The sequence below is a fragment of the Pseudorca crassidens genome, chromosome 3 (assembly GCF_039906515.1).
Source record: "Pseudorca crassidens isolate mPseCra1 chromosome 3, mPseCra1.hap1, whole genome shotgun sequence".
Lineage (NCBI taxonomy): Eukaryota > Metazoa > Chordata > Mammalia > Artiodactyla > Delphinidae > Pseudorca > Pseudorca crassidens.
The window spans coordinates 169,239,772-169,253,164 of NC_090298.1; the positions used below are offsets into that span (position 1 = coordinate 169,239,772).

The 13,393-nt window shown below is 54.1% G+C and overlaps 2 protein-coding genes across 11 annotated transcripts in view; one reads left to right on the forward strand and one right to left on the reverse strand.

Annotated features, from left to right (window-relative positions):
- The window catches only part of STAP2 (signal transducing adaptor family member 2), a 16,364-nt gene continuing 2,971 nt past the window's right edge, over window positions 1–13,393 (forward strand). The window contains exons 1-13 of one of the 9 annotated variants that reach the window (XM_067734144.1): window positions 3–277; window positions 4,371–4,442; window positions 4,582–4,704; window positions 6,304–6,360; window positions 6,864–6,964; window positions 7,446–7,580; window positions 7,934–8,003; window positions 8,090–8,192; window positions 8,318–8,383; window positions 9,357–9,512; window positions 9,599–9,691; window positions 9,768–9,848; window positions 10,011–10,264. In XM_067734144.1, the coding sequence (XP_067590245.1) occupies window positions 176–277; window positions 4,371–4,442; window positions 4,582–4,704; window positions 6,304–6,360; window positions 6,864–6,964; window positions 7,446–7,580; window positions 7,934–8,003; window positions 8,090–8,192; window positions 8,318–8,383; window positions 9,357–9,512; window positions 9,599–9,691; window positions 9,768–9,848; window positions 10,011–10,117 (1,266 nt within the window). In that variant the 5' untranslated portion in view covers window positions 3–175 and the 3' untranslated portion in view covers window positions 10,118–10,264. Of the gene's footprint in view, window positions 278–4,370; window positions 4,513–4,581; window positions 4,705–6,303; window positions 6,361–6,863; window positions 6,965–7,445; window positions 7,581–7,933; window positions 8,004–8,089; window positions 8,193–8,317; window positions 8,384–9,356; window positions 9,513–9,598; window positions 9,849–10,010; window positions 10,265–13,393 lie in introns of those variants that run through there. The other 8 variants (XM_067734145.1, XM_067734143.1, XM_067734142.1 and 5 more) reach the window with 8 other exon arrangements.
- FSD1 (fibronectin type III and SPRY domain containing 1) overlaps window positions 10,592–13,393 on the reverse strand; it is an 11,120-nt gene continuing 8,318 nt past the window's right edge. Inside the window, exons 9-13 of one of the 2 annotated variants that reach the window (XM_067734141.1) lie at window positions 12,858–13,017; window positions 12,431–12,510; window positions 11,190–11,441; window positions 10,998–11,086; window positions 10,592–10,894 (exon numbers count right to left, since the gene is read on the reverse strand). In XM_067734141.1, coding sequence (XP_067590242.1) covers window positions 10,784–10,894; window positions 10,998–11,086; window positions 11,190–11,441; window positions 12,431–12,510; window positions 12,858–13,017 — 692 coding nt within the window. In that variant the 3' untranslated portion in view covers window positions 10,592–10,783. Of the gene's footprint in view, window positions 10,895–10,997; window positions 11,442–12,430; window positions 12,511–12,857; window positions 13,018–13,393 lie in introns of both variants that reach the window. The other variant, XM_067734140.1, reaches the window with a different exon arrangement.

Sequence of the window (13,393 nt, forward strand, 5' to 3'; positions counted from 1 at the left end):
GATTTCCCTAAGATCTCGGGACCTGCCCAGGCCCAGCCCCCATCCAGCCCTGGCAGGGGAGGGAGCTCGGGAGCTGACAGAAGAGAGGAAATTCCCCTGGAACCTGTTTCTCTGCTTCCTGGCTCAGCTGGGGCACCCACTGGAGGGAGAGGCCAGGCCAAAGACCCGGCCCGCCATGGCCTTGGCCCTGAGGCCACCCCGGGTTCCCAAGCCCAAGAGGAGCCTGCCCTCACACTACCACGAAAGCTTCCTGGAGAAGAAGGGACCCCGAGACCGGGTAAGACGGGCCAGGGAGCTGGCACTGCTGGGCGGCCGAGGCAGGTGCAGCACCTCTCTGAGCCTAGACCTCCGCAACCGGCCCAGGATAATGCGGTGGGTGCTGGGTGGGGCAGGGCATGGACTGGGGGCTGGGAAAGGTTACGTCCCTCTGTCTGTCTCTGTCTCTCTCTGTGTCTCTGATTCTGACCTGAGCTCTTTCTCTTTCTCTGTATTTCTCCCTGCCTGGCTCCATCTCTCTCTGTCTTGGTCTCTTTATGTCTCTCTCGGATACAAACAGGATCAACGACTTTACTCCAGGAAATGGGGAGTCTTCTGATTCCCACACCTCCCCTCCCCCCCCCACCCCCGGCCCTGAGCTAACTCTGTGAACTTCAGATCCAGGGGTCAAAGTCAGTACAGATTGTGAGGAGGGACAGTGAGAATTAATGGAGGCTACGTCCCACAGAACCAGATACTGGCCAGGGGCTGTGTGTGTGTGTGTGTGTGTGTGTGTGTGTGTGTGTGTGTGTGTCCTCCTCAGAATAAAGCCCAGCCTGGTTCCCACTAAGGCCCATCCCCCTCCTCATCTGCATACTCACCTACCAGGACGCAAACCAACCAGGCTTTTCTCTGCCTTTGCCCTGGCAGTTTCCTCCTCCCGTTTCCTCCTCCCGTCCTTCGGCCTCCACACATCCAAATCCTCCCCAGCCTAGAAAGCATCCAGAGGCAGGAGATCTCAGGGGTTAAGAAAGAGCACGAGGGCCCCAGAGGATGAGACCCAAGTTCACATCCCTGCTCCGCGCGGTCCTGACTCCCACGCCGTGTACAAGTGACTCTGCATCTTTGTGCCTCGGTTTTCTCTATTATAAAATGGAGAGAAAAAAAAAAAAAGGACTCCCTTGGTCGTTCAATGGTCAAGATCCCACACTTCCGCTGTAGGGGGCGCAGGTTCTATCCCTGGCTGGGGAAATAAGATCCCACAGGCCACACCGTGAGGCCAAAAACATAAAATTAAAATTAAAACGAAAAAAATAAAATGGGTTGACAAGGCCATAGGCATGGTTACAGAAGAGAGATATCTCTTTTTTTTTTTTTTAATTTATTTTTGGCTGCGTTGGGTCTTCGTTGCTGCGCGCGGGCTTTCTCTAGTTGCGGGAAGTGGGGGCTACTCTTTGTTGCGGTGCGTGGGCTTCTCATTGCAGTGGCTTCTCTTGTTGTGGAGCACGGGCTCTATGCGCAGCGGGCTTCAGTAGTTGTGGCACACGGGCTCAGTAGTTGTGGCTTGTGGGCTAAGAGCGCAGGCTCAGTAGTTGTGGCACACGTGCTTAGTTGCTCCATGGCATGTGGGATCTTCCCGGACCAGGGCTCGAACCCGTGTCCCCTGCATTGGCAGGCAGATTCTTAACCACTGCACCACCAAGGAAGTCCCAAGGGATAACTCTTTTTTTTTTTTTTTTTTTTTTTGCGGTACGCGGGCCTCTCACTGTTGTGGCCTTTCCCGTTGCAGAGCACAGGCTCCGGACGCGCAGGCTCAGCGGCCATGGCTCACGGGCCCAGCCGCTCCGTGGCATGTGGGATCTTCCCGGACCAGGGCACGAACCCGCCTCCCCTGCATCGGCAGGCGGACTCTCAACCACTGCACCACCAGGGAAGCCCCAAGGGATAACTTTTAACATGCCAAGGATCTGACTCAGCGCTTTGCATGTATTAATTCACCCAATTCTCATAGCAGTCTCTGAGGCAGTTACCTTTTTTTTTTTTTTTTTGGCCATGCCAAGAGGCATGTGGGATCTTAGTTCCTGGACCAGGGATCGAATCTGTGCCCGCTGCAGTGGAAGCCCGGAGTCTTAACCACTAGACTGCCAGGGAAGTCCCAGGCAGGCACCATTATTATTGCCATTTTATAGGTGGGGAAACTGAGGCAGAGATAGCTTGAACAATGTGCAATGGATGGCACATAGCTGGTGCATGACAAAGTAGGTCTGACCATGTGAGTTTAATCACTTACTGCTGTATTCCCAGTGCCTGGCACACAGTAGGTCTTCAATAAATGTAAAATGTATATATGTAGTATGTACCTATGGATGGACAGATGGGTGACTGGGTGGAGGGACAGATAGGTGAATGGATGGATACATAGAGCTATACTTCGGAGACACTGCAGGTTTGGTTCCAGACCACCACAATAAAGCAAATATATATTATTTATTTATGTATGTATTTACGTACTTATGTATGTATGTATGTATTTATTTTGGCTGCTGCCAGGTCTTAGTTGCAGCATGTGGGATCCTCAGCTGCGGCAGGCGGGCTTCTCAGGTGCAGCATGCAAACTCTTAGTTGTGGCATGCAGGACCTAGTTCCCCATCCAAGGATTGAACCCAGGCCCCCTGCAATGGGAGCACCCAGTCCCACCACTAGACCACCAGGGAAGTCCCACAATAAAGCAAATATTGCAATCAAGTGAGTCATATGAATTTTTTGGCTTCCCAGTGCCTATAAAATTTATGTTTACACTAGACTATACTCTATTAAGTGTGAAATAGCATTCTATCTTAAAAAAACAATGTACGTACCTTAATTTTAAAATAACGCTGTTGGGGGGCTTCCCTGGTGGCGCAGTGGTTGAGAATCTGCCTGCCGATGCAGGGGACACGGGTTCGTGCCCTGGACCAGGAAGATCCCACGTGCTGCGGAGCAGCTGGGCCCGTGAGCCATGCCCGCTGGGCCTGAGCGTCCGGAGCCTGTGCTCCTTAACGGAAGAGGCCACAGCAGTGAGAGGCCCGTGTACCACAAAAAATAAAAAAATAAAAAAAAATAACGCTGTTGGAAAAATGGCGCCGAAAGACTTCTTCAAAGCAGGGTAGCCAGAAATCTTCAATTTGTAAAAAAGAAAAAAACAGAATATCTGTGAAGTGCAATAAAATGAGGTATGCTTGTAGACAGGTGGATGGATGTGTGGGTGAGTACATAAGTTGATAAAAAGAATGAATGGATGGATGTGCGGCTGGATGAACGGATGGATAGGCAGATGGATGAATTGATAGGTGGATTGATGGATGCTTGATCGCTGTCAATATAAGAGCTACCCTCATTATCATTATGCACTAATTAAAGTACCTCCTGTTTCAGGAAGTCTTCCCAGATTTCCCAGTTGGAGGGCTTCTCTCCTCCTCTGTGATCTCTTGGTCCAGGATCTATCCCTCCCTGAGGGTGCTAATTTCTCTTCTTTGGAGGATTTAAGTATCTATGCTTTCTCTACCTTTCTAAAACATCATTATTTTATTTTATTTGGCCGCACCATGCAGCTTGCGGGATCTTAGTCCCCACCCCCACCCCTCACCCCCAAGGATGGAACCTGTGCCCCCTGCAGTGAAAGCACGGAGTCCTAACCACTGGACCGCCAGGGAATTCCCGAAACATCATCTATTTAGAAAAAGAAGCCATGCCCCATTTATTATTTTGCCTGCAACAGAGCTGAGCGCAGAGTAGGTGCTCAGGGAATATTTGGTGAAAAACAAATTCTACAATCTTATAATCTGATTTGTATCAGCCCCTTCGGCCTCCAGAGAGCTAGGACATTTGGAATTCAGAATCCTGAGGGGGAAATCCTGAATCTGCAGACCTTCTAGTGTCCAGAGCCTTGTGAAATTCTGACTGTAGACTGAGCACCTAGCCCAGTGCCTGGCACCTAGGAGATGTTAATATTTACAGGGTGGATAAGGGGACAGGGGGTTATATGTATGTATGGGTGAATGGGAGGGTGGAAGGATGGGAGGGCGGAACAGATGGATGAGTGGTGGATGCATGGAAAACCATAAAGTGAGTTAGCACAAATTACTCCTAAAGCTCCCACCCCTGTAGGTTCCCTTTGGTCCTTTCTGAGAGTAACAGATCCCCAGAAGCCGGGCCATGGATGAGGAGGGCCTCCCCTAGAAGGCAACACTTGTTCACAGACCCAAAGCAGGTGATGAATGAAACTACCTAAAGATCTGGGAGAAGAGTGTTCAGGCAGAGAGAACAGCCAGTGCAAACGTCCTGAGGTAGACTATGATGGAGGTACCCAGCCTCGCCACCTCACCTCCTTCTCTTTCTCCAACTCTGGTCCACAGGATTACAAGAAGTTCTGGGCAGGCCTCCAGGGCCTGACTCTCTATTTCTACAATAGCAATCGGGACTCCCAGGTAAGGATGGAAATGAAGGCTCAAGAATTGGCCCACCTTGACCCCAGGGACCAAGCAGAGGACGTGGATGGTATGTCTAAGACAGGGGGCCTGAGGGGCCACAGGCCTCGTGCTCAGACCCTGTCTACTGTGCCCCCAGCATATGGAGAAGCTAGACCTAGGAATGTTTGTGAAGCTCACAGATGAAGCTCCCTGGGGGAGCTCCCATGACCGTGGCACCCACTTCTGCTTGGTCCTGCGGAACCAGGAGATCAAGTTCAAGGTAGGTGTCTTAAGGTGGGGCTGGTAGGAGACCCTTCCTTCTTGTCACACCCACCATTAACACATAGTAGCATGGAGTCACAAAAAGTTTACCACTGGGTTGGTGACACTGGGCAAGTCACTTAACCTCTCTGGGCCTCAGTTTCCTCAACTGAAAAGTGGGATAATATATGTAAAGTGCCCAGAACAAGATCTGATCCACAAAGACCATCACTGCCATCATCCAATCTTTCAGCTAACATTACTGAGCACCTACTGTGTACCAGACACTCTTCTAGTGTCAAGGCAGTGACTAAGACAATTAAAAATCCCTGCGCTTAGAACATTCGCTAACACCATACCCAAAAATAAACTCAAAATAGATTAAAGACCTAAATTTAAGACTGGATACTGTAAAACTCCTAGAGGAAAACATACGCAGAACACTCTTTGACATAAATTGCAGCAATATCTTTTTGGATCCACCTCCTAGAGTAATGGAAACAAAAATAAACAATGGGACCTAATTAAACTTAAAAGATTTTGCACAGCAAAGGAAACCATAAACAAAATGAAAAGACAACCTACAGAATAAGAGAAAATATTTGCAAACGATGTGGCTGACAAGGGATTAATCTCCAAAATATACAAACAGCTCATACAGCTCAATATCAAAAAAAAAAAAAAAATACAACCGAATCAAAAAGTGGCAGAAGATCTAAACAGACCTTCCTCCAAATAAGACATACAGATGGCCAAGAGGCACATGATAAGATGCTCAACATCGCTAATTATTAGAGAAAAGGAAATCAAAACTACAGTGAGGCACCACCTCACACCAGAAAGAACGGCCATCATCAAAAAGTCTACAAATAATAAATGCTGGAGAGGGTGTGGAGAAAAGGGAACCCTCCTAACACTGTTGGTGGGAATGTAAATTGGTGCAGTCACTATGGAGAACAGTATGGAGGTTCCTTAAACAACTAAAAATAGAGCTACCATATGATCCTGCAATCCCACTCCTGGGCATATATCGGGAGAAGACAATAATTTGAAAAGATATATGCACCCCAATGTTCACTGCAGCACTATCTACAATAGCCAAGACATGGAAGCAACATAAATGTCCACTGACAATGTCCACTGAATGGATAAAGAAGATGTGAGATATATATATATATATATATATATATATATATATATATATATATATATATATATAAAGCCCCTGTGGCTGGAGCAGAGTGAAAGAGGGGGAGAGAGGGAGGGAATGAGGGTTGCGGGGGTGGGGGGAAGGGGCATGTTGTACAGGGCCTGTGGGTGACCAGGAGGACCTGGGCTTCTACCCTGAGGGAGGTAGGAGTCAAGGGAGGGTTTCAAGCATAGGAGATACATGATCTGACTTATGTTTTTTTTAAATGTTGATGTAATAACATTAAAGAATAACAGTACCCCACATTACTAAGAACTTATATTCAGACATCATTCTAAATTAACCTGTTCAAGCTCATTTAATCTTCAAAACAGCCCTTGGACACAGGGACTCTTATTCCTCACTCCCATTTCACAGATGACTAGACCGAGGCTCATCGACACAAAATCTTTTTCTTTCCCTCCCTAGGTAGAGAGTCTGGAGTCTCGGGAGATGTGGAAAGGCTTCATCCTGATGGTGGTGGAGGTAAGAGTGGTCGTCCTCGGCCCCTCTCTCCCCCATTCCCCACTAGGCCTGCTCGGAAATCCTCTTTTTAATTTCCAACCTTCATTCCCCAAACAAACCTCTCCAGTAGAGCAAACTGGTCACAAACTGGCGGCCTATGAGCCAGATGTAGCCCATAAACGTCTTTTGTTTTGCCAGCAAAGTGCTATAAATTTAAGTCAGCTGCTAACACTTAAAAACCAGGAGTGTTAGTAAACATTCCTGATTTCTAGGTTACTCATTTGTTCCCAGTCTGCCTCCTGCAGGCCGTTGAGTTTGTTTGAGACCCTACATGCTAGCATTTGCTCTGTCCTCCTCATCACCGAAGTCCTCTCTATGCCCTCTTTGCCCCTGAGGTGTCAGGTGGCTCTGGAGCCCCCAGACCTGGGTTCCCATCCTGGCTGTATCCGCACTCTGGCCTCAGTTTGCCCCTCCGTGACATAGTCACAGCCTCCCATTCCCAGACGCCCCAATGCCCCCCTCAGCTCCGTGTCCCGTCTAACCTGAACCTGCTGCCCGGACACCTGTACATGATGGCCGAGGTCCTGGCCAAAGAAGAGGCACGACGTGCGCTCGAGATGCCCTCGTAAGTGCCGAGGGTCTCCAGGATGGTGGCGGGCTGGACAGCATGGAGCCGGAGAGGGCAGTGAGCGGGGTCTCCAGGCGTTGGGTCTTGAGCGTAAGACTGCATCCGGGCAGGGGCGGGGATTAGGTCTCACAGCTGGGAGCCCTACTGGGTGTTTGGGGCGGGTCTAGCTGCCTGGGGGCGGGCGTGGATCTCCATGGGCGAGCCTAGGTGCCTGTGGGCGGGACAAGTTTTACAGGAGAGGGTATAGGTACCTGGGAGGCGGGTATGGGTCTCTGAGTGTTGGCCTGTGTGCCCGCAGGATAGCCTGAGCCTCCGGAGGCAGAGCCTGGGCCTGGGGTCGGGCAAGGCAGGGTCTCCAGAAACCAGGTCGCGGACGGGAGGGCAAGGCTGGGTGCCCAGGGGCGGGGTTACGTGGGGAGGGCGTGGCTGTGTCTCTGGGGGCGGGGCCTGTCCTGGTGAGTGACGCGACCCGCCCTAGGTGCTTCCTGAAAGTGAGCCGGCTGGAGGCTCAGCTGCTCCTGGAGCGCCACCCCGAGTGCGGGAACCTGCTGCTCCGGCCCAGCGGGGACGGCGCGGGCGGAGTGTCGGTCAGCACGCTCCAGACGCTCAACGGGTGCGCATGCGTGGCCCCGGCGCCGGGGTGGGAGGGGCGTCGGGTGCGGGGGTGTGGTCATATATAGGGGCGGGGGCCAGGCAGAATGTGGAGCCGGGGGCGGGGGCTCCCGGGATGGAATCCGTACAGGAGGGTCCTCCTGGGGGGCTATGCCAGGACCAGGCGCAGGGTTTTTCTAGGAGGTGGAGTCTTTCGAGGGCCTGGTTCCCTGCAGAGACCCACGCCAGGATGTGGCGTGGTCAGTGTGCAGGGGAGCAAGTCGGGGTTGGGCCCTCCATGGTGGCGGGGCCCGGACGAGGGGCAGGCCATTTTTTGTCCTCACCCAGGCCACTCACTCGCCCCTGCCCTTGCAGGACGCCGGTGGTCCGGCACTACAGAGTGAAGCGCGAGGGCCCCAAGTACGTGATCGACGTGGAGGAGCCGGTGAGCGCTGGGCCCCGGTCCCGGGAATTGCAAAGGTCTGCTCCCCTTCCCCGCCAGCCCTGATAACATCCCCTATCTGACCCCAGTTCTCCTGCACCTCGCTCGACGCAGTGGTCAACTATTTCGTGTCGCACTCCAATAAGCAGCTGATGCCCTTCCTGCTGGACGATGACTACGAGAAAGTGATTGGTTGGTGCAGCCTCAGGGAACTCTGGGGGCCCAGTCCACGCCTCTCCCGCCCCCTCCCCGACCCGGACACCCTTGGGTCAGCCCCCAGCCGCCGTGCCTCCTCCAGGCCGCCCTCTCTGTTCCAGGCTACGTGGAGGCGGATAAAGAGAATGGCGAGAGTGTGTGGGTGGCGCCCTCGGCCCCCGGCCCAGGTGATGCCCTGTCCCCGCGGTCGCCACTGGGGCAGAGTGGGGAAAGACCTAGGAACCTCATGGCGCCACCTGTGCCCAATCTTCTACCCAGAGTTGCAGGGACCGAGAAATTACCCAGACCTTGCTCTCTGGGGGCTTCCAGGTTATGGAGGGGGCGGGCATGGCTGGGCACAGACAGTCCCAGCCCTGAGGAGTCGAACCTGGGGCTGGAGGGTGGGAGGGGAAGGCGCGGCACCTAGAGCTGGGAGAAGAGGAGGCAGGGCAGAGTAGAGGGGAGTCTTCCTGGAGGAGGGGCTGTTTGCTGAAGGTCCCCAAGGATTTCAGTAGGTAGAGATGGGAAATCAGGGTGGGAGGTAGTCCCGATTACTAAGCAAGAAGAGACTGGAAAGGTCTGTGGAGTGAGCAGTATAGTTCTCCCTGGGCTGGTCAGTTGCTTCGGACCCCACGTGCATGATGGGCCCAAGTATACATACATACATACATGCCACACTCATGAACACAGACCTGTATGTGTTCACCTGCATCATCAGAAGCTCCTATGTAGATAGTGGCTCCACACATGCATGAATACAGGTGTCACACAGTTCCAGTCCCAAGTAGCACACATATACATACCTCACGTCACAATCACGTACGTACACACAAATGCAGACATACCCACTCAAGAGCACAAATTCAGACTTTTACACATACACTAAATTAGTGTACACACTAATATAGACAAGCGACCCAGCACATACCTTAGCATCCATGCGATGTCATGCACACACGTGTGTATAAACCCTTTGCATATATTCAACTTCCGCAAATTCACCCAGTGTCCATGTATATGCTACACAGGGGGACACACACAGACTCATAAACGGGCACGTGCACAGACACACATGCATGCAACGAGGTGTGCACATACATCCTCATCCTGAGGTGTCTCTGCACCACGTGGGCCCTGACAGTGACCACAGTTTCCCACCAGGTCCCGCAGCCCCTAGGGGTGGCCCTAAGCAGCTGCCTCCCTCGTCCATCACGCCTGTGTCCAGCCAGGACAAGCTGCCCCCACTACTGAACCAGGATGAGAACTATGTGATCCCCATTGAAGATGACCCAGCTGCCAACTACGTGAACGGGGACGGTGGGTGGCGGCCGGGGTGGATGAGAGTTGGAAATGAGGAGCGGGCTGACGACTGGATGTGATATGCCACATCTCTGTCCATGCAGTGCCTTCCCCTAGTCGACCAGTTGTCCCGAAGCCCAGGAAGTTGGCCATGTTTCAGGCAAAGCCTCCAAAGCCACCCATCGTGCCCAAGTCAGGTAGGGGTCCCTCTTCCCAGCCCCTTTCCCATCCAGCCAAGAGCCAGCCTCAGCCTTCATCTACCTTGTCCACCAGAGCCCAAAAAAGGCCTCAACAGTGGCCTGGCCAGGAAGCTGGCAGTCAGCTCAGCGCAGGCTTCCTCCTCCCCGACCACAGGTAAGGGGTCAATGCAGGGTGGGCTTCACAAGCGGGGGACCCGTGTAGTCACACATGGGTGACCTCCACGCTTGGTTTAATGCTCTGCTGGGTCCATCTTGAAATTCCTCATGTCCACTGAACACATGTTTCATTTTATGCTGGGCCCCGAAAATTCTGCAGCAGTCCTGGGTGGATATAAGAGAGAACAGCCTGGACTGGGGAATCCCTGGTGCCGCTGGAGCCTCAGGGACCACCCCCCTCCCCACTCCCAGGGCTGGCAGATGTGACAGCAGAGCTGAAAGGGAAACTGCAGAGGAGACTGGCGCTGCAGCAGGCAGCCGAGTGCACAGGGGACCAGCGGGCCCATCTCCAAGTGTGGCGCATCAGTCAGGCAGATCCCTCCTCCCAGAATTAAAGCTCAAATGACCCCAGGACCTGCGTGTTTGGCTTGGCTGGGTGGGGCAGTGCGGGCTCCCTCAGACGACTGCCCACGGTGGTCCTCAGCTCAGCAAAACCTGCCTCCTGACCCTCAAGGAAAGCCTTTTGTGGGGGGCTGTGCCTCACAGCTCATGGGATCTGAGTTCCCCGACCAGGGATCGAACCTGGGCCTCAGCAGTGACGGCTCTGAGTCCTGACCACTGGACCGCCAGGCAATTCCCAAGAAAAGCCCACTTTACAGCCAAGAAAGCTGAGGTCCAGAGAGGGCCAGGCACACCCAGTGCCACCCAGCCCCGAAAATAAGACCAGCAGCACCGCCCGGCCAGTGTTTGACCTTTATTAGGAGGTGAGGTGGGGAGGAGGGCCCGCCCCCGTGCCCGCTCCCCACTGGTGACCCCATCAGGGGTTAAGGCTCCAAGCAGCAAGTGAGAGGAGGGTGCCCAGCTGAAACAGCCAAGGCCTGGAGGCGCCCCCCCCGCCCCGAAATCAGCCCGGCTGAGGGGCCGTCCCGAGGCCTAGGTGAGGCTGGTGTTGGAGCTGCTGGTAGCACTGCCCCGCTTCTGCAGGCAGCGCACAGAGCTGGGGACCTGTAGGCCTGCCGTCACGTGGAAGCTGCCACACCACACCTGGGGGACGGCGTCGGGGTGGGGGGACACAGAGAGGCTCAGTAGTGAAGCCAGCCCTCACGCCACGCCCGCTCTTACCCCTGGGCCGCAGAGGAGGCCTCACCGTGAAAGCCGGCAGCAGTGGCTGTGTGAACTTGGCCTTGAAGGTGTGCAGCAGCTGTTTGGTGCGGGCGTTGTAGAAGGACAGGAGGCCTGGGGTGGAGGGCAAGAGGAACAGGGGGACCGGTAAGAGGGGTTTGGGCAGAGAGACGGCGGACAGGGGTGGCCGGAGAGGTCAGCGGGGGCCCAGGGTCACCTTGATGGAAGTCGCAGTGCACGCCCAGGCAGTCGGGCACGGGGGTGTCCAGCACCTTGGCCTTGTTGGCGTGCTTGGCAGTGAAGCTGACCTGCAGCCAGTTGTTGACGTACACGCACCAGGACGCGGCTGTCTTGCCCAGCTGCTCGAAGCGGCCCAGGCTGCGGTAGGCCACCCCCAAGCCAAAAGCCTTGCTGTCCGGCTCGTAGCGCACCTCCCAGTAATGCTCCCCGCCATCAATCAGCGTGTCCCCTGTGGGGCGGAGCGGGCAGGGGGGACTGGGTAGAATCGGGTCCCAGGTGCCCTTTCACAAAGGGGCAGCCAGAGCCCAACTATTCCCTCCAGATACTGCTTGGTCCTCAGCTGTTCCTTCCAGATACTCCAGGCGTCCCTAGATATTCGTTAAGTCCGGATCTTCCAAGCTTCAACTAGATCTCAGCTACTCCCTGAGTCCACATCCTCCCCGGACCCCGGATCCAGATTCTTGCCGCCTCAGCTACTCCCCGATCCAGCTACTCCTGAGCTGCAGCTTCTCTGCACGCTCTTGCCCCACCAGATGGTAGCTTTTCTCCTCACTCATTCCCAGAAACCAGCTACTCCCTAAATTTGTGCCCTCCCCGCCGCCACCTGCCACAAAGTACAAACCACACTGGCTTCCTCATTTACCCTGGCTTCTTTTTCAAGCTTTTCTTCTGGACAGTGGTGATTCCCCTGAACTCCAGGTCGTCCTCGGACTCCAGCTTCTCCTTCACAGGATCCAATCAGTCCTGTGGTGCTAACCGCTCCTCTCATCCTAGCCATTCTCTCCACTTCTCAGACTCAGCGACTCTCTCTGCCTCCTCCACTCACCCTAAGCCACTTCCCCGAGCCCCTGTCTTGCTTCAGCTCCTCCACAAACCTGGCTGCTCCACAGGCAACTGTTCTTTCCAGCTACTCCCCGAGGCTCAGCTACTCCCTGAGTCTCAGCTACTCCACAGACCCCAGGAAATCCCCCCTCAAGCTCCTGCCCAGCCACTCCCCAGTCCAGAACACCCATAAGCTCTGATTCCCCCCATTAATCCCTCAGCCCCAAATCTTCCCATTCCTCCAGTGTCACAATAACACCTTATTGGGACCATTCCCACAGAAGCTTTGTTGATAGCTGCCTCAGTTTCCCCAGCCAAAGGAATTCTCTCCCACCACCCCCCATCAGGGCCCTGCCCAGAGTACTCCTCTCTCCTCCCATCTACCCTCCTCCTTACCCAGCACTGTGTAGGACTCAGCTGTGAAGCGATCCCGTCCCCCACGACCCGAGGGCATCCTCTTGGGAGATGGAGTACCTCTGTGGGCGACAGGGAAGGGGAAGTCTCAATTCAGAACTCACCTCTCCCATCGGAGGGCTTCCCTGGTCCACCCCAGCCACGAGGAACTTTTCATCATTCCCTGACTGTCTGTTGTTCTTTTCATACACAGGGCCTCTCATGTCAGAACACACCAGTGCCCTTCCCCATCTGGAAAACTATTCAACCGTCAAAACCCATTTCAAAATCTCCTCTCCATTCACTCTTTGGGTCCCCCCAGCTCCACATCCCTCCCTCCACCCCAGCCTTGAGCACACTGGGCTTTGTGTGTCCATGTCCAGCTTGATCTCCTCCACCAGAGACTCAGGGAGGGGAGAGGGCAGGCTACCTGGCTGGGGAGTTGACGGGAGACGCCGTCCGCCCCTTGCCATCTTTCTCGCGAGCTTTGATATCCTGCACCTTCCCGCCCATGGCGTCCCACTCCACGGAGAGATCATCCACCCGCAGGTTCTGGTGGGATGTGGACGCATCCAGGCGGAACATGAACGCTGGGGCCAGGCAGATGTGGGAGTCACAGAGATGGGGAAACCCGGAGGCACAGAGAGAGACAGACAGTGACCAAGACAGACCATGACAGGGACAGAGAACAGAAAAACACAAAGAAACAGACTAAGACAGAGAGAGAGCAAAAGAGACCAATGGACAAAGATTCAGAGACAGAGAGATACAGAGACAACAGGCAGAAAGACACCAATAGACAAGATGGGGAAGAGTGGAGAGGGCAGAACATGTAGCCAGAGGAGTGAAGACCAAGGGCTTGTTGCCTAAAGGTATCCCAGGTCTGAAGCCATTTTCAAACCACTGTGCTGCCCTGTGCTTCCACTGGGGATTAATCCCAGGAAAGGGGCTGGGCTATAGCATGAC